This window comes from Myotis lucifugus, unplaced genomic scaffold, assembly GCF_000147115.1.
Source record: "Myotis lucifugus unplaced genomic scaffold, Myoluc2.0 scaffold_60, whole genome shotgun sequence".
NCBI lineage: Eukaryota > Metazoa > Chordata > Mammalia > Chiroptera > Vespertilionidae > Myotis > Myotis lucifugus.
Window position 1 is genome coordinate 6,610,822 of NW_005871108.1, and position 18,657 is coordinate 6,629,478.

Genomic DNA, 18,657 nt, shown 5'->3' on the forward strand with positions numbered 1-18,657 from the left:
CCTGCCTGCCCCGGAGGTCACTGGAGTGATGTCCTTCGAGGCTTTTCCTTCAGTTCAACCTTGGAAGAGAAGCCTGCTACAGTCTAATATAGTAGAGCACGATTTTTCAAAGTGTGTTCTGCCAAGGAGAGTGTACTGCTCTATCAGGGTTTGTTAGTTTGGGGAATGGCAAGTTAAACCAAGTTAAAAACTTTTTAAACGATGGGACTTTTTGGGACCTTTAATCAGTTAGTGTGCAGTATGAACTTCCAAGGAGACAGCCCTTCCAAATCTCTTGCACAGTGGAACTCTGTCATGAAACAGACATGGTAGTAACCTTCCACCGAATATTCTTGGGACAAAACCTAACTCAAAGGAGGTTCCAATAAGGTCTTTCAAATACAAATGATAGCATACGTGAAATCAAAGTTCTTACACAAAACACAGATTTGGTTTCCACTTCTCTAAATAGTTTTGAGAAGTTAAAAATATGGAATGTGTCAGTTGGCTTTGCTATTGGCCCTGAATGAAGAACCAGGATACATGTGTAGAGGGCATGTGGGTATCACCTGAGGTCAGTGATGGTGACAAAGACCTCCTGGCGCACAGGGCTGAAGAGAGAATGCAGGGGCTCCTCCTCCACCAGAATCTGTAATGAGAGGGAAAGAGCTTTAGGGGAGAGTCCAGAATGCGCCAAGTCATTAGGCCCAGAGATGTGAGTGGCCTGTAAGAACAAGAGCAGCTCCTTCAGAGGGCTCTGGTCCTCGGCTCCACAGGACTGGCAGCAGGACAGTGGCCAGGCTAGCAGTTTATTCTCCAGAGTCAGACCCTGAGGTCTGCCTCTTACTAGCTCTTTGAGCTGACACAAGTTATTCAACCTCCCTGTACCTCAGTTTTCTCATCTGTAGAATGAGATAACAGTGCTACTTATCTTCATAGGGCAGTTGTGAGCACTAAATGAGCTAATTCATATCTAGAAGCCCTCAATAACTACTAGACATCCTAACTCCTCTTTCTAATAAACCAGCCATCTCTAATATAGTGTCTAATAAAATTATGTTACTTGTCTTAAAAAAGGAGTAACTTTACAAATCCCATATTGGTAAAGGGAAAGCTGCCGTGCTCTGCTGGAAAAATCAGCAGAGTGATAGAGAGGAAATAACAGAAGCTTTGGAGCTATCTAGCACCTGGGAGTGAGCACTGGCTCTGCCACTCACTCATTGTGTGAACTTGATGTATTAACTTCCCTCTGAGTTTTCTTATCCGAATGGAGGGCATGAGAATATATCTCAGGGAGTTGACGTGAAGAGCAAATGTAAATGGTTGTAGTGGAAACCTTATTGGATTGTCTCTCTGGAAACTGCTCCCAGCCCATAGGAATTGGTGCCTCATAGTCATGGTTCATCTACGTCATTCTGTCCCACTAACAACAGCTCATTTCTCCAGGAGTAGACACCAGGGTCAATTAGACTCTCCTTCTCAGGAATCTGGAATTGAGACAAAGAGCTTCAATTTCAGTTTGGCTGATCTACCAAAAGAAAATTCAAAGTTTGGGAGCACTGGGCCCTATGGACAAGTGCACAGAAAGTCAATTTTGGAAAGAGAAGGGGAGAGAGGTGGGGAATGGAGGGAAAGAAAGAAATAGTAATGCATACAAAGGAGCAAAGATAAATGGAGAGCCCTAGCTGGTTTGGCTCAGTGGATAGAGCATCGGCCTGAGGACTGAAGGGTCTAGGGTTCAATTCTGGTCAAGGGCATGTACATCGGTTACAGGCTTGAACCCCAGCCCCAGTCAGGGTGTGTGTGGGGTGGGGGTGGGGGCAACCAATTGTTGTGGCTCTCTCACATCAATGTTTCTCTCTCTGTATCTCCCTCCCTCCCTTCCACTCTCTCTAAAAATCAATGGAAAAATATCTTCGGATGAGGATGAACAACAAAATACATGTACGAATAAAAAACATTTAAAACAAAATAAAAATCAATTAAAAATAGATAAAGTTCTGAGTATGTGAAAAGGGGTTTTTTCTTTTTTTCTTTTCTGGTTTCATTCCCTTCCTGGAGATGGCTATTCTTCCTGTCATAGGATTCTGGGAAGACTCAGTTACTCTAAGAGCAAATACTCCGTTTTGTGTTTCAGTAGCCTTTAGTGAACGTTTACCTCCCACCAAAACACCTCATTAGGAAATTAGGTTGGTGCCCAGGAGGCAGTGCTCAATAAATATTACTGGGTTATCTTTCTTGCCCTTATGTTTTCTCTTTCTCTTCTCACTTTCCAACTCTGGTCAGATCTTGCTGGAGTCCTGACCCTCTTCTTCCTTATTTTCCTAAGAAGCTTAGTTATTTTTATGGCTTTATAGTCTGGAAGGACAAAGTATAAGGCTCTGCCTTCAGTCTCCCAGGACTCACTTGTCCAAATCTAGTTATTTCAGAGGCATCACCACAAGTGTTGAAAAGTGACACCCCGTCCCAACTAGTCTTCAATTGCTGTCAATGGTGCCCTTTCCTGGGGCTCATAAAAAATGATTTATGACTTTTTTCTCCTTTATTCACTTCCCACATCCAACCAATCACAGTAATAGCCACTCCCTGTTCTGCAGTTTGATTCTCCATTCCTGCAGCCACACCCTCACCTGCGGGTGAAGGCAGTGCCCTCTTAGCTAAACCACCAGGTCTGCATCCCCTTCGACTTTCACCTACTTGGCCACTTCTGCCAGAAATAAGCTTTCCTTTTCTTTTTTTTAAAAAAGCAGATAGGCCTAAACAGCACATGTATACATCACCACAATCAAGATTACGAACAAATGGATCAATCCCAAAAGTTCTCTTGTGCTACTTTTTAATTTCTCTCTCCTGCCTCTTCCCACTCTACTTCTATCTCCAGGAAACCATTGATCTTATCACCTTAGATAAGTCTGCATTTTCTAGAATTTTATATAAATAATATCATATAGTATATCCTCTGTGTGGCTTCTTTCACTCAACGTAATTATTTTGAGATTCACCAGAGTTGTAGCATGTTATCGAGAGTTCATTTCTTCTTTCTTTAGTATTCCAAAATTTGTTTATCAAGTCATCTGCTGATGGACATTTGGGCTATTTAGCTATTACAAATAAAGCTGCTATGAATATCTGTGTACCTGCCTTTGTCCAGCCAAATCCTTCATGTTACCTAGGAGTGGAATGGCTGGTTCATATGGTAAGCATAACTTTTATTTTTTTTTATTTTTAAAAAAAAATTTTTTTTTTATTTATTTTTTACAGAGAGGAAGGGAGAGGGATAGAGAGTTAGAAACATTGATGAGTGAGAAACATCAATCAGCTGCCTCCTGCACACCCCCTACTGGGGATGTGCCCGCAGCCAAGGTACATGCCCTTGACCGGAATCGAACCTGGGACCCCTGAGTCCGCAGCCGACGCTCTATCCACTGAGCCAAACCGGTCAGTGCATATGGAAAGCATAACATTTAAAGAAGTTGCCAATGCCGAAACCGGTTTGGCTCAGTGGATGGAGCATCGGCCTGCGGACTGAAAGGTCCCAGGTTCGATTCCGGTCAAGGGCATGTACCTGGGTTGCGGGCACATCCCCAGTAGGAGATGTGCAGGAGGCAGCTGGTCGATGTTTCTCTCTCATCGATGTTTCTAACTCTCTATCTCTCTCCCTTCCTCTCTGTGAAAAAATCAATAAAATATATTTTAAAAAAAAGAAATTGCCAAACTGTTTTCCAAAGTGGTTGTGCCATTTTTACATTCCCATCAGCAGTGTGTAAGATTTCCAGTTGCACCATATGCCACCTACATTTGGTATTATCTTTCTTCTTTATTTTAGCCATTCCAATGGGTGTATGGTTGACTTTCATCTTGGTTTTCATTTGCTTTTCCCTAATCATAGTAATGGAGCATCGATTCGTGTGCTTATTTATACATCTTCTTTGGTCAAGTGTTACATTTCTGCCCCCCCCCCTTCCTTTCCATATCTGTTCTTAGCTTCCTTTGCTCTTTTTATTTGGACACTGAGGAGCCATGCATTGGCATGGGTTGTAAGACTGGCAAATGCATTAAAATTCTTCCTTTTTTATGATGACTTTGGCTTTCTCATTCTGTTGGTTCCTCAGTAGAACTGCCTCTCTTCGGACATCTCTCCTCTTGGTTTTGGGAGCTGTACTCTTAGCCCCTGCACGTGGACTTGCAGGGACTTTGTAGACTTGCATAATGATGCAAAAATCCATGCTATTCTCTCACAACTACCCTTAACTCTTCTAGGCTGGACCCCCTGCCAGTCACATTTTGGTTGTTACTTGACAGTGGGTATTTTACTACTGGCCGGACAGATCCAGATGCAGAGCACAGGGAAATATAGTGTGCTTTTGCTCTTTGAGACTTGTATTTGTAGGTCTTCTGAGCTGATCAGTTAAACCATGTGGCAACCCACTGCTACCAATTCTTGTGAAAGTAGGACTTTGGAGTCTTGCTATTTTGGCTAGGTCCTATGGCTGCCTATAATTCTCTGCCCATAGACAATAGCCAAGTAGAAAGCTGCATCCATTCTTCTTTTTTTTAATTTAAATTTTTAATTTTTTAAAATATATTTTTTTATTGTTGATAGCATTACAGATATCTCCCATTCCCCACCTTCCTAACCCCCCTTCTCCCAGCCCCTATGCATCCATTCTTAAAATCTGCATTACAGCATTCTGCTCTTCTTGAAGTATTGTTGAGAACAGTTCTCAACCTATTTACTAGTATGAGGTGTGGTCACTTCCAAAAGGATTGTAAACTCTTGGAAGACATGAATTAACACTTTTAGGAAATGTGTGTCCTTTATCAAACCACCAGAGTGTCCTAGATACAGAAGATCCTTGCTGAACAAACCTGTTAACTGGTTAGCCTTCAATTCTGAATGCGAATCATCAATCTAATCAGCCTTTAGATCTGTGGGTGGAAGAACTGCTCATTTTCCTGGCGTGTACAAGAAATCTCAGATGCAGAATTTTAGAGCTTTAGGAAACCCGAAGGGGACATTTCATGGATGAGAAAATTAAAGCATCAAAAAGTTAAGTGCTTGCTTAAGTGCATCATCTCCTTTGTAAAGTCTGGACCCTTTGACATGGAATTGACCGCTCACTCACTCCTCTGTGCCCTCACTATACGTATTTAAACTTTTGTCACAGTCCTTGTGACAGCTGACTACACCTTGCTTGGCTGCAGAAACAGGGATTATGTCTTCTTTGTCTTTGAAGCCCCAATTTCCAGGTCACTGCCTTGGACGGTCAGGCACCTAAGTGGGCAATGAATGAATGAGTTTGTGGCAGAGTGTGGCTTAAGTTAATTACAAATAGGACCAAAAAAAAATAAAAAGAACACAATCATGTTTCTTTTAAAAAACAGTTTAATGTATTTTAATAGCAAACTTACAGGAATAGCACAGCAGACAGACAACATTAAAAGCATGTACTTGTATGTGAAACAACTCAGAAAAGTATACTGAATGGATAGAATCTACTGTATGATAAAAATGCTACAAATATCATTTAGTTGCCATCAATAAGAACTTTACTTGTTTTTAAAAAATCCAAATGCTGGCATTGTCCAGAAAAAATTTAATGGGTTTATTTATATTGTTATAAAGTCGAACTGCTGAAACTTGTTTACTGAAACGTTTTGACTTGCATTAATGCTTTATGTTCTCACATTTATAGTAAAAAAAATTCACACACAAACGAAAATGGAAAAACTGCCAATACCTGATTCCTGGCCCCTATTTCCCACTTGCAATCATATACTTAGGTACCTTTTAACCCCATGGCGAAAAAATATTTAATGTTCAGAACTACCAATAACAGGAAGGAGAGAAAAAAATTTTTTTTTAAAAAAAAGAATGAAATGTTTCCCATCCTAGTGAGTTCTTAAGCATGTTCTCTGTGTCTGAGGCATGCTAGCTGGATGTCTTTTGGCATAACTGTTCCATGTTTGGCATGGATAGCATACATGTTGGTGTCTTCAAAAAGGCCAACCCGATAGGCCTCACTTGCCTCCTGCAAAGCACCAATTGCTACACTGTGGAAGCACAGATCTGTTTTGAAATCCTGGGCAATTTCTCATACCAGACACTGGAAGGTAAGTTTGGAAATTAGTTCAATGGACTTCTGATGGCATCTAATTTCACAAAGTGCCACAGTACCAGGCCTTTAACAATGAGGTTTCTTTACTCCTCCAGCGGAGGCCCCACTCTTGTGAGAGGCTTCGGTAGCCAGTTGTTTCCTTGGTGCTTTACCACTGGTGGATTTGTGGGCAGCCTGCTTTATAGGAGCCATGGTAGAGAGACCTCTTTACTTACCTCCCTTCTCCTTGGGCTGGAGCTGGGGTTAGAGAGCAAGGGCGGTTGTGAACACCTACAATCATGTTTCTTAAATGCAAAATATGTGTTAGGTACTATGCTACCTGGCTTACATCTACTTATTTAATGCTCTCAATAGCTGTGTGAAGTAGATACAGCTATCCTTATTTTATAGATGAAGAAACTGAGGCACTGAGAAGTTGGTAGTATTCCCAAGTCACATTGCTAGAAAGAGGCAGAGCTAGTCCTTGAACCTAGGTACTGCAGTATAGAGTCTGCCTCAGAACTACTGCTTGATTAATGAGAACACAGCATTGTTTTTACTGAGAAGTTTAATTGTTATCCCTCTCCTTTCTACTTCTTTTTCAATTGATTTGTCAAGGCTAATTACATTTGTAGAGTATCCCTGAGTATTTCTCCTCCATGCAGAAATACTGATATGAGAAAAGGATAAGGGGATCAATAATAAAAGTGAAGCCCTAGCCAGTTTGGCTCAGTGGATAGAGCGTCAGCCTGTGGATCAAAGGGTCCTGGGTTTGATTCTGGTCAAGGGCACATACCTAGGTTGCAGGCTCCTCTCAGGCCTGGGCCCTGGTTGGGGCTCATGCAGGAGGCAACCAATTGATGTGTTTCTCTCACCTCAATGTTTCTTTCTGTCTTCCCCTCTCTCTTCTACTCTCCCTAAAAATCAATGGAAAAATATCCTCAGGTGAGGATTAACAGGGGGAAAAAAAAGTGAAGCCACTAAAAATTTGTTAGCCAGATCACTGAATTTGCATGGCCTCAATAATTTGTGGTAAAGTCATGATACTTACGTATAGAATATGCACAATGTCTGCGATGTGGCCATGAATGAATGATTCTGTGGTTTCATCATAAGGTAAAATTCGGCTGAGAGAAGACAAAGATCTTAGGTATGTCAGCTTCTCATGTTCACTCTGAATCTGTAAAAAAATGATAAAAATACAATTATACATTGTCATCCCACTTGGTCATTATAGAGGGCTTTTGAAGTTTCTTGGAATGTTTTAAACAACAGACATGTCATTCAATCCAATGTCAGTCTTTTATTATGAGTAATGAATAAATTACAGAGGACTGAATTCCTTGTCCACTGGTCCTGCCTGGGTTTGTGACCTCGTTTTCCCTCTCAGCTAGATTTCTAAGTACTCCTAGATGGCTTTTCCCACCTTTAGTCTTTGTTGCCTCACCTACTCACGCTGCATACTGCTGTCTGATTAAGCTTCCTAAAGGAGACCTCTGATGCTGTTACTTCTAGCTCTCCTGATGCCATTAAATATTCATTATTTTGAGTTTTTGTTTCCTATTAAAATACAAGTTCTGATTTGAAGAACAAAATCTCTTTTGTATTATTCTCTTTTTCTAAATATGAAAGCACTATCTATTTACCATAGAAACTTGGAAAAAATAAAGTATAAAGAAGAAAATAAAAGACCAATAATTCCACAATCTGGAAAAAATTTCTTCTTGTCTCATCTCCTGTCCCGCCTCGACCACACATATAGATGGTATAAAACTGGTAGAAGCTCTCTGGAAAGCAAGTAGCAATACAGAGCAAGAAACTGACTTTATGGCCTGATTATCTCTCACCAGGATTAGTATAACAATGCAACACTAGGTTTGCCTGCTCTAGTTTTGCCTCTCTCCGATCTATTCCCCCCGCCCCCCCTCTCCCATCATCAGATTGTTTAAAAAATGCAAATAGCACCCATGGAGGTCAAGGCCCTTCCCAAAGGGACCCCTGCTAATGTCTTCAAATTCATTTAGTTTTTATTTTATTTATTTATTTTAAATATATTTTTATTGATTTCAGAGAGGAAGGGAGAAGGAAGGAGAGAGAGATAGAAACATCAATGATGAAAGAGAACCATTGATTGGCTGCCACTTGCACACCCCCCACTGGGGATCGAGCCCGCAACCCTGGCACATGCCCTTGACCGGAATCGAACCTGGGACCCTTCAGTCCACAGGCCGACACTCTATCCACTGAGCCAAACCGGCTGTGGCCATTTAGTTTTTATATGTTGAGTTTGTGATGCCTTTGGGAAATAGTCTGAGTCAAAAGTGAAGACCAACATTCTGGTTTTAAGTGTTTTAAAAACATTTTTACTGGTATTATACATAGAAAAAAATGTAAAGCTTGATCAATTTTCACAAACCAAAAACAAGTGTGTACATATATCCAAAGGAAATGAAATCTGGATCTCAAAGAGATGTCTGCACTTCCTTGTTTATTGCATCATTATTGATAGGAGCCAAAATATGGAAACCTAAGTGTTTGTTGACGAATGACACACCTTCCACACTATGCTTTAAACATCCCAGACTTTATTTGATTCTCTGCTCCTTTCTGCCACAAAGTTGTCAAGCACTCCATTTACTTTTTCTGAACACACCCTCCAACTCTAACTTCTATTTTCACCTATTCATTCCTCAGATCTAAGCTAAGGGTTACTTCCTCAGCAATGCCTTCTTTTACTCCCAGGTTATGATAAATTCTTCTGTTATGTACTCTCATAGAATGAATAAGTGAATGGATGAATGTTTCACCTAAACAATGGAATACTGTATTAAGTAGGATAATATAGATTTTTGTTGTTGTTGTTAATCCTCACCAAGGATATTTTTTCCATTGGTTTTTAGAGAGGGTGGAAGGGAGGGAGAGAGGAGGGAGAGGGAGAGGAAAATAAGGGGGTGGGGGGAAGGGGAAGAGAGAGAGAGAGAGGGAGAGAGAGAAAGAGAGAAAAACACTGATGTGAGAGAGACACACATTGACTAGTTGCCTTCCACACTTGCCTGACCAGGGCCAGGGATCAAACCCACAATCCAGGTACTTGCCCTCCACCAGGAATCAAACCCGAGTCTCTTCAGTGCGTGGGCACAAGCTTTAACCAAAGAGCCACAATCAGCCAGGGCAGGATAATATAGATTCTAGCTATTGGCTTAGAAATGTTTTTCTCTCACCATTTCTGATGTTTATTTGTCTATAATTACATTCATTGGAATGCACAGAAAAAACTCTGAAAATATATATACCAAAATGTTAACAGCAGTCATCTCAGGAAAGTAGAATTAATAAAGATTAACTTAAATTTTTATTATGATTTTCTTTGTTTTTATAGGAATGTAATAATTTTTATAGGAATGTAATAAGTGTTATAAATATACTAGAGGCCCGGTGCACAAAAATTTGTGCACTGGTGGTGGGGGGGTGTGTGTGTGTCCCTCAGCCCCACTTGTGCTCTCTCACAGTCTGGGACCCCTCGGGAGATAACGACCTGCTGGCTTAGGCCTGCTCTCGGGTGGCAGAGGGCAGGCCCAATCCCTAGGTGCAGCCCCTGGTGGGGCTCAGAGCAGGGCCGATTGGGGAGTTGGGGCGCCGCCCCCTGACATGCACAGAGCAGGGCAGATCGGGAGGTTGCGATGCCACCCCCAGTCACGCTCAGGGTAGGGCCGATTGGGGGTTGGGGCACCGCCCCCGTCACGCACAGAGCAGGGCCAATCAGGGGGTTGGGGCGCTGCCCCCTGTCACGCACAGAGCAGGGCCCATTAGGGGGGTTGGGGCTCCATACCCTGTCATGCACAGAGCAGGGCCGATCAGGGGGTTGGGGAGCTCCCCCCGGTCATGCACAGAGCACGGCCCATCAGGGGATTGGGGAGCTCCCCCCGTCACACACAGAGCAGGGCGGATCAGGGGGTTGGGGAGCTCCCTCCTGTCACGCACAGAGTAGGGCCGATAGGGGAGTTGGGGCACCGACTGGTCACACACAGAGCAGGGTGGATCAGGGGGTTGGGGCGCCGCCCCCTGTCACCCACAGAGCAGGGCTGATCGGGGGGTTGGGGTGCTGCTGCTGTCACACTCAGGGCAGGGCCGATGGGGAGGTTGCAGCTCTACCCTGTCACACACAGAGCAGGGCCCATGGGGGGGTTGGGGCGCCTTCCCCTGTCACACACAGAGCAGGGCCAATCAGGGGGTTGGGGCGCCTTCCCCTGTCAGGAACAGAGCAGGGCGGATAGGGAGGTTGTGGCCCCGCCTCCTGTCACACACAGAGCCACAGGGTGATCAGGGGGTTTGGGCGCTGCCCCCTGTCACACTGCTCCAGGGGCCAGGAGGCCTCGCGGCTCCGCTGATCCCAGTGCTTGGAGGCCTTGCGGCTCCGCCTGACACCGGGGCAGTGAGGCCTCGCAGCTCCGCTGATCCTGGTGCTGGGAGGCATATTACCCTTTTACTATATAGGATAGAGGCCTGGTGGGGGCCGGCTGGTTTGCCCTGAAGGGTGTCCCGGATCAGGATGGGGGTCCCGCTTGGGTGCCTGGCCAGCCTGGATGAGGGGATGATGGCTGTTTGCCACTGGTCACACCCCCTTCAGGGTGGGGGTCCCCACTGGGGTGCCTGGCCAGTCTGGGTGAGGGGCTGAGGGCTGTTTCAGGCTGGTGGGCGACTGAAGCTCCCAACCTCTCCTTTTTCTTTTTTTTCTTTTATTCTGGGATTTACTTACCTTCTATAGCTGTCACTGGAGCTGAGAGCTGGCTTTAGCTCAGAGGCCGGCTCCAGCTTGAGGCCTCGGCTGCTGAAAGCAGGGATCTGGGTTTGTTTGGGTTCTATAATTGTAACACTGTTTTGATCCTGCTCGTTCCAGCTCTGCCGGCTGAAAGCAGGTTTCTGGGGTTTTGTTTAGCTTCTATATTTGCAACAATGTTTCTTAGAGAGCAAGCTCAGAGGCCGGCAAGGCAGGCAGGGAACCTTGGCTTCCTCCGTCACTGGAGCAAGCAAGCCTGTTTGCTTCAGCTGCCTGGCTGCCAGCCGCCATCTTGGTTGGCAGTTAATTTGCATATCGCCCTGATTAGCCAATGGGAAGGGTAGCGAAGTTACGGTTAATTACCATGTTTCTCTTTTATTAGATAGGATATTATAAATAGAAAAATAAAAAAGTATAAATATAAAATTTATAGCTTATAAATTATTTGCATAAAAAGAAATAATAGAGTTTAAAATATTTGTTAAAATGGAGGAATAAGATGAAAAGATTGCTTGAAAAGATTGAAAAGATTGCTTGTACCCTAATCGGTTTGGCTCAGTGGATAGAGCGTCGGCCTGCGGACTAAAGGGTCCCAAGTTCGATTCCGGTCAAGGGCATGTACGCTGGTTGCGGGTACATCCCCAGTAGGGGGTGTGCAGGAGGCAGCTAATCGATGTTTCTCTCTCATTGATGTTTCTAATTCTATCCTCTCTCTTACTCTCTGTAAAAAAATCAACCAAATATATATTAAAAAAGAAAAAAGAAAGATTGCTTGTGCGTACCTTTAGCTCACCATGAAAAAACTCCTGGATGGACTCGATCAGGTTCTCAATGTTGGCCTCACTGAAGGCATCGTCATGAGTCAGGTATCTGAACTTATCTGTGAGGGATTCCAGAGGAAGTCAAGAGATGACAAAGATGTCTGAGTCTAATATCAAAAGAAAGACATCAGATGATGCCCCCATACTATGTAAAGTTATATGGTTTAGTGGGGAGAACCACCAGACATCAGGATAGACAGTTCCTGTTCTCACCTTTACTGTTTGCTCTGCCCAAGCCCTTCCCCTTTATGAGTCTCAGTTTTCTCAATTACAAACTCAATGTTCTCTAAGGACTTCCTAAGCTACAAAAACATTGGAGTGAACTCTAGCAGAGTGGTTAAGAACACAAACCTTATCTCAGTTTCAGACTAGCTGGAATCCTGGCTCTCCCACTTATTAGTTCTATGACTTAAAAAAAAAAATTATTGTTGAGATTATTATAGATATCCCTTCCCCCCCCCCAAGCTCCTCTCCACTCGATTCCCACCCCACCCCAGGCCCTTGCCACCCTATTGTCTGTGTCCATAGGTACTGCATACATAAAAGATCTTTGTCTAATCTCTTCCTACATCCCCCATACCCCCTTCCCTCAGAATCGTCAGTCTGTTCCATTTCCATGCCCCTGATTCTATTCCATTCACCAGTTTATTCTGTTCATCAGATTTTTTATTTATTTGATTTTTAGATTCACTTGTTGATAGATATGTATTTGTTGTCACTTTGTTGTTCATAATTTTTCTTTTTTTCTTCTTCTTCCTCTTCTTAAAGAATACCCTTCAGCATTTCATATAATACTGGTTTCGTGGTGATAAACTCCTTTAGCTTTTTTTTTTTGTCTGTGAAGCTCTTTATCTGACCTTCAATTCTAAATGATAGCTTCGCTGGGGAGAGTATTCTTAGTTGTAGGTTCTAACTATTCATCACTTTGAATATATCTTGCCACTCCCTTCTGGCCTGCATAGTTTCTGTTGAGAAATCAGTTGATAGTTGTATGGGCACTCCCTTGTAGGTAACTAACTGTTTTTCTCTTGCTGCTTTTAAGATTCTCTTTGTCTTTTGCTCTTGGCATTTTAATTATGATGTGTCTTGGTGTGGTCCTCTTTGGATTCCTTTTGTTTGGGGTTCTCTGTGCTTCCTGGACTTGTAAGTTTATTTCTTTCACCAGGTAGGGGAAGTTTTCTGTCATTATTTCTTCAAATAGGTTTTCAGTATCTTGCTCTCTCTCTTCTTCTGGTACCGCCATAATTCAGATGTTGATATTCTTGAAATTGTCCCAGAGGCTCCTTACACTATCCTCATATTTTTTGATTCTTTTTTCTTTTTGCTCTTCTGGCTGGGTGTTTTTTGCTTCCTCATATTTCAAATCATTAACTTGATTCTTGGGATCCTCTAGTCTACTGTTGAATCCCTGTGTATTATTCTTTATTTCAGTCAGTGTATGCTTAATTTCTGACTGGTCCTTTTCCATTTTTTGGCATTCTCACTAAGATCCTTGAAGGTCTCACTAAGTTCCTTGAAGATTTCTAGAAGATTCTCGAGTAACCTTATAACTGTGGTTTTGAACTCTATATCCAGTAGTTTGCTTTCTTCCATTTCTTTCATTTGTGACATGTTTCTTTGTCTCCGCATTTTGGCTGCTTCCCTGTGTTTGTTTCTATGTATTAGGTAGCTGCTAAGTCTCCTTGAATTCATAGAGTGGCCTTGTGTAGTAGGTGTCCTATAGGGTCCAGTGGCTCAACCTCCCCAATCACCTGAGGTGGACACTCTTGATGTACCCCTTTGTGGGCTGTGTGCACAGTCTTGTTGTAGCTGAGCCTTGATTGCTGTTGGTATCACTGGGAGAAATTGACCTCTAGGCCAATTGGCTGTAGGGACCAGCTGTGACTACAGTGGGAGAGCTGCTGTGCAGGAGACACCTTTATTAGGCAGGACTTGCTTCAGTGGGGCTTTGGTGCTCACTGAGTCTGCCCCTTGAGTGTGCCACTTATGGATGTGGAGAGTTGTAATCTGGTATGGTCTCACACTGACCACTGGGTACACTGGCTCTTGGATCTCCTAGAATGTGCAAAGTCAGCCACTGCCTAGGGCCACCCAGCAGGAACTACAGAGAGATCTGCAGATTCCTCCTCTTTGTATCAGATTTGGAAGTGTCCAGATGAGGCCCAGCTGTGAAGCAAGGCAGGCCGGTGTTGGTGCCGGCCTTGGGCCTTTTATTGATAGCTTTGGGACTCCCTAACCCAATTGCAGCTTGGTTGACAGGTTTTAGGCTGAGAAAGGACAGGCCATTCATATGCAAAAGCTGCTGCGCACAGCTTGGATGTGGTTGCAAATTGGCTGGGACAGGCTCTCAGGGAATCTCCAGGGTAGAGCAAACAGAAATGTCTGCCAGTCAGCCCTGCACTGAGGAGGCCCCAGCACGGGGAACAATGACTGCTGGGAGCACCTCCGTCTGGAAGAAAGCCACCCTGCATTCCTACCCCAATGCCAGATAGTCCAGTTTCTCCCTGTTTGTGTCTGGGTCCCCCAGAGCCTTGCCTGACACTGGAACTCAGAGCAAGTGGGAGCTTGTAAATTCAGTTCACGGTGCTGGCCCTTTAAGAGGAGCAGCTGGTTCTCCAGCAGCCTGTGTGTCACTCAGCCCCAATCCGCACTTGTTTTTATAGTCCGTAGTTCTTACTGCCTGTAGGGACTTCTTTCCCCAGTTCTGGGATCCTGGGCTGGGGGTCTGGTGTGGGGCTGGGACTCCTCGGTCCTCCGGGCAGCCTCCAAAGAGGCGATCTCCCTCCCGATTAAAAAAGCAGCACACCCGGGTGCCCGAGCAGCCCGTTCCACACCTCTGCACCTCCACACCTCCTACCAGTCTCAAAGCGCTTTCTTCTTTACCTCTCTAGTTGTAATACTTCCACTCAGCCAGCTTTCCCGTGGTTCTGGATGATAGTTGTTCTGTATTTTAGTTGTAATTTTGATTTGGTAGTGGGAGGCAGCAAGTACATGTGTTTAACTATGTCACCATCTTGGTTCCTCCTCTAGTTCTAAGATCCTTGAACTAGAGAATCAAGTTAGTTTGTCTGTTGAAACCTTAGTTTCCTCACTTGTAAAACAGGACCATTATGAGGATTAAGTGAGAAAATACATATAAGACTTATTCCAGTATGTGGCCCACAGTAAGCACTTAAATAGTAGATATTATTCAAATTCAAAAGCTTATGACTATGGTGACAAGAGCTTAAAATATACTAACAGTACCTTCCTGTTTTCTTCCTGCTTGACCAGGTTGCAATAAGTGCTTGAGGTATTTCCTTCCTGACCTGAGATGTACTTTAAAAGCACAGGCTCCAGTGTAGGGAATCCTTGCTCTGCTTTTTTTCTAGCATTCTGACTCTGTGAGGCCTTACTTTCTCTGGGCCTATTTCTTCATTTCCAAAATGGGGATCATAATAGAATCTACCTCATTTGGCTGGTACAGAACTAGCACCAAAGAAGTGTTGGCAAATCTTATTCCTTTGCTCACTGAGTGACAATAATTATGGTGGCATCATGTAGGTTTACATCCTTACCTTCTCTATTTTTCAATTCCAAATCCCTGTTCCTATTGGACAAACAGGCTATTTCCACCTTAACATACCTATCATCTGAGGGTTTCTACCACTCAATTTTTGTACTCCTTTTGGTCTCCTGAATTATATCCTCTTCTGCAAATTCCTCCCACTCCCTGCCATGTCCGTTATCCAGTAGAAGCCATGTTCTTCTTCACCTCCTATCTTCGCAAAGGCTTTCCTTTTGCTTGTATGTTTCCCCTTCTTCTGTCCCACCTTCCCTTATCTCTCCTCGTATATTTAACTCTTACTCATTCTTCAGGGCTCAGCTCCAGCATGCCTTTCCTGAATCCCCTCTGCTCATTTTGGCTAAATATCCTCCTAGCTGCTAATAAACCTCTTCACATTTGCTCCTTACTCCCCCCTCCATCTCCAGTCACACATTATACTGAGTTCCATTTCTTTGTTTCTCTAGGAGTATACTGTATTTGTTCTGTTCACTGCTATATCTCCAGCAGCTAGATCAGTGTTTAGAGTATAGCAGGGCTTCAATAAATATTTATTGAATGAATGTACAAATAAATGAATGTAGTTCCTCAAACATATAGTCTTTCCTGTCTCGTGCAAATACTGCTCCACCTATCTGGAATGCTCTTCCCTCTACTTCTCACCTGGGTAGCTCTTTCATGTCTTTGAGACCCTCTTTAGGTTTAAACAGCAGTGTCTCAGACAGGTTCTCTCTGCCAAACATGATTTAAATTAGGTTCCCATCCCTTTATTTATTTATTTATTTATTTATTTATTTATTTATTTATGGTCTTAGTCCTTGTTTAATTCTTTCATAGTGCTTACTACAACTTGTAATTACTTTATTTACTGTCTCTTTACTTATTTTGGTTCTTCTCAGCACTATGATGTAAATTGTGAGGGCAGGAACCATGTTAGTTTTGTTCACTGATGCATGTCATTGTTCCCGTGCTGGGGCCTCCTTGGTGCAGGGCTGATTGGCAGCCATTTCTGTTTGTTCTGCCCTGGAGATTCCCTGAGACCCTGTCCCACCCAATTTACAATCCCACCCAAGCTGTGTGCAGTGGCTTTTGGATATGAATGGCCTGTCCTTTCTCAGCCTAAAACCTGTCAACCAAGCTGCAGCTGGGTCAGGGAGCCCCAAAGCTATCAATAAAAGGCCCAAGGCCAGCACCAGCACCAGCCTGTACTTAATAGTTATAGAATAAATGAAAGATAGTTATTTTATAGGCCAATCTAAATTCCACCCACACCTACCTTTCTCTTCTCAGAATCCTTCTAGCATGTAGACCTTGTGCAAATAGGCAGGATTATTTGTCTCAGGACCAAGTTAGTATCCTGTATGTCTAGAATAATGTATCTTATCTCATTTTTCCAATCATATTCCAAGGTTTTAAAGTCACGGACCAAATTCATTGTCAAAGTCTAGTTAAGGGCTGGTTACCGAGTCACTTGACTTGAAAAGAGATACCCCTCCACCCTGCTCTTTCCCCCTTTTACCTGTAAATTCAAGGCTACTTGGGCCCTTTATAATATCCTCTAAGTTGCTCAGCTGCAAATCCACACTTCCTGAATCACTATCGGACGCATAAGGGACTACTACGTCCCAACTACAGATCCTAGGAAAAAAGAGGGGATTAGAAAAATTAGTTTTTCAAGACTGCTTCTGTCTCATCATTAAAGCTTAAATGTCACTTTTCAGAGGCGTTTATTGATCACCAATCTAGGTTAACCAGTCTCTCCCCACCCCAGTCCGACAGTTATTTTTCTTATGTTTTCATAGTATTTAATCATTGCCTATAATTATCAAGTTAATTTGTGTTGTTTATTGACTGTCTCCCATTAAACTATAAACTTCATGAGAGGAGAAACCCTGTTTATATGGTCATAGTTGTATCCTCAGCACTTAGCATATTGTCAGCCTTATGGGGAGTAAATGGATAGGTAAGAAATACTATGCCACTGTTAAAAAGAGACTGAGACAAAGAAATGCTACTCACCATGAAAAAGGAAATCTTACCCTTTGCTACAGCATGGATGGGCCTCAAGAGCATTATGCTAAGTGAAATTAGTCAGAGAAAGTCAAGTACCATGATTTCACTTATATGTGGGTAGTAATGAACAAAATTAACTAACAAACAAAATAGAAACAGACTTGTAAAGAACAGATTGACAGCTGTCAGAGGGGAGAGGGTTTACCAGGCTTGGTGAAAACGGTAGAGGGATTTAGCAAACAAAACAAAACAAAAAACAGACACAGACAACAGTACAGTGTTTACCAGAGGGAAAGAGGGTTGGGGGGAGGTAGAAGAGGGTAAAGAGGGGATAAATGGTGATGGAAAGAGACTTGACTTGGGGTGGTGAACACACAACATACAGATGATGTATTATAGAATTGTACACCTGAAACCTAAATACTTTTATTAACCAGTGTCACCCCAATACATTCAATGAAAAAAAAAAAGAGACTGAGGTAGAATACCCCCCACCTACCTCAATCCCTCTTCCCCTTTCTTTTTTTCTATAGACAAAATACCTTCTAATATGTGATTCACTTATGATATTGTTTATTGGATAATAGTTTTCATTACTAGAAAAATATTTCTTCAAATTTTTGTACTATTCACCATGTAAAATCTATAAAGACATGACACATTTTTAAGTTTAATTTCTTTTTTATTTTTTTTAAACTTTTTTTAATTTTTTATATATTTTTTTATTGGAAAGGAGAGAGATAGTCAGAAACATCGATCAGCTGCCTCCTGCACATCTCCTACTGGGGATGTGCCTGCAACCTAGGTACATGCCCTTGACCGGAATCGAACCCGGGACCTTTCAGTCTGCAGGCCGACGCTCTATTCACTGAGCCAAACCGGTTTCAGCTTAAGTTTAATTTCTATTAACATTTTATCCACCATTAGGTTTAGACAGTAACAAAGCAATAATTGATAACCTAAAAATAAAAAGGACTTTCAAAGTGAGAGGCAAACAAGCATTTATTTGTGATCAATAAGAATAACTATTTTGGAATCAATTCAGGTGGAAGCCCAAATAATGTTCTGATTAGGAGACAAAGGCAATAGGTATTTATGAGGAAGAAAAGAAGAACAATTACATTAATAGAAGGAAAGCATTTCTATTGGTGAAGATAACAATATGGTGATGTTAATTCTAGGCTATGTTTTAAATTTTTAGTCAGGTAGTCATCAGTTAGAACTGCTTTTTTCTTATTTTTGCAAACAGTTCTTTGGGAAACAAAGTTGTTTAGGTCCAGTCAAAGGTTATTTTGCCCTGTTTTCCTCTGGCATGGTAGCTTCAGCTCCATTTTAAAAAAACAAAACATATTTATGGGGGTTTTTTTGGTTGCCTCCTATATGTACCCCAACTGGGGATTGACATCGAAATTTGGGTATGTGCCC

At 42.7% G+C, this 18,657-nt stretch overlaps 1 protein-coding gene across 1 annotated transcript in view; it reads right to left on the reverse strand.

Moving 5' to 3' along the window:
• MROH8 (maestro heat like repeat family member 8) overlaps window positions 1–18,657 on the reverse strand; it is a 55,271-nt gene that overhangs the window by 34,054 nt on the left and 2,560 nt on the right. Inside the window, 4 exon segments of the mRNA XM_023754471.1 lie at window positions 549–628; window positions 7,129–7,251; window positions 11,637–11,782; window positions 16,739–16,857. Coding sequence (XP_023610239.1) covers window positions 549–628; window positions 7,129–7,251; window positions 11,637–11,782; window positions 16,739–16,857 — 468 coding nt within the window.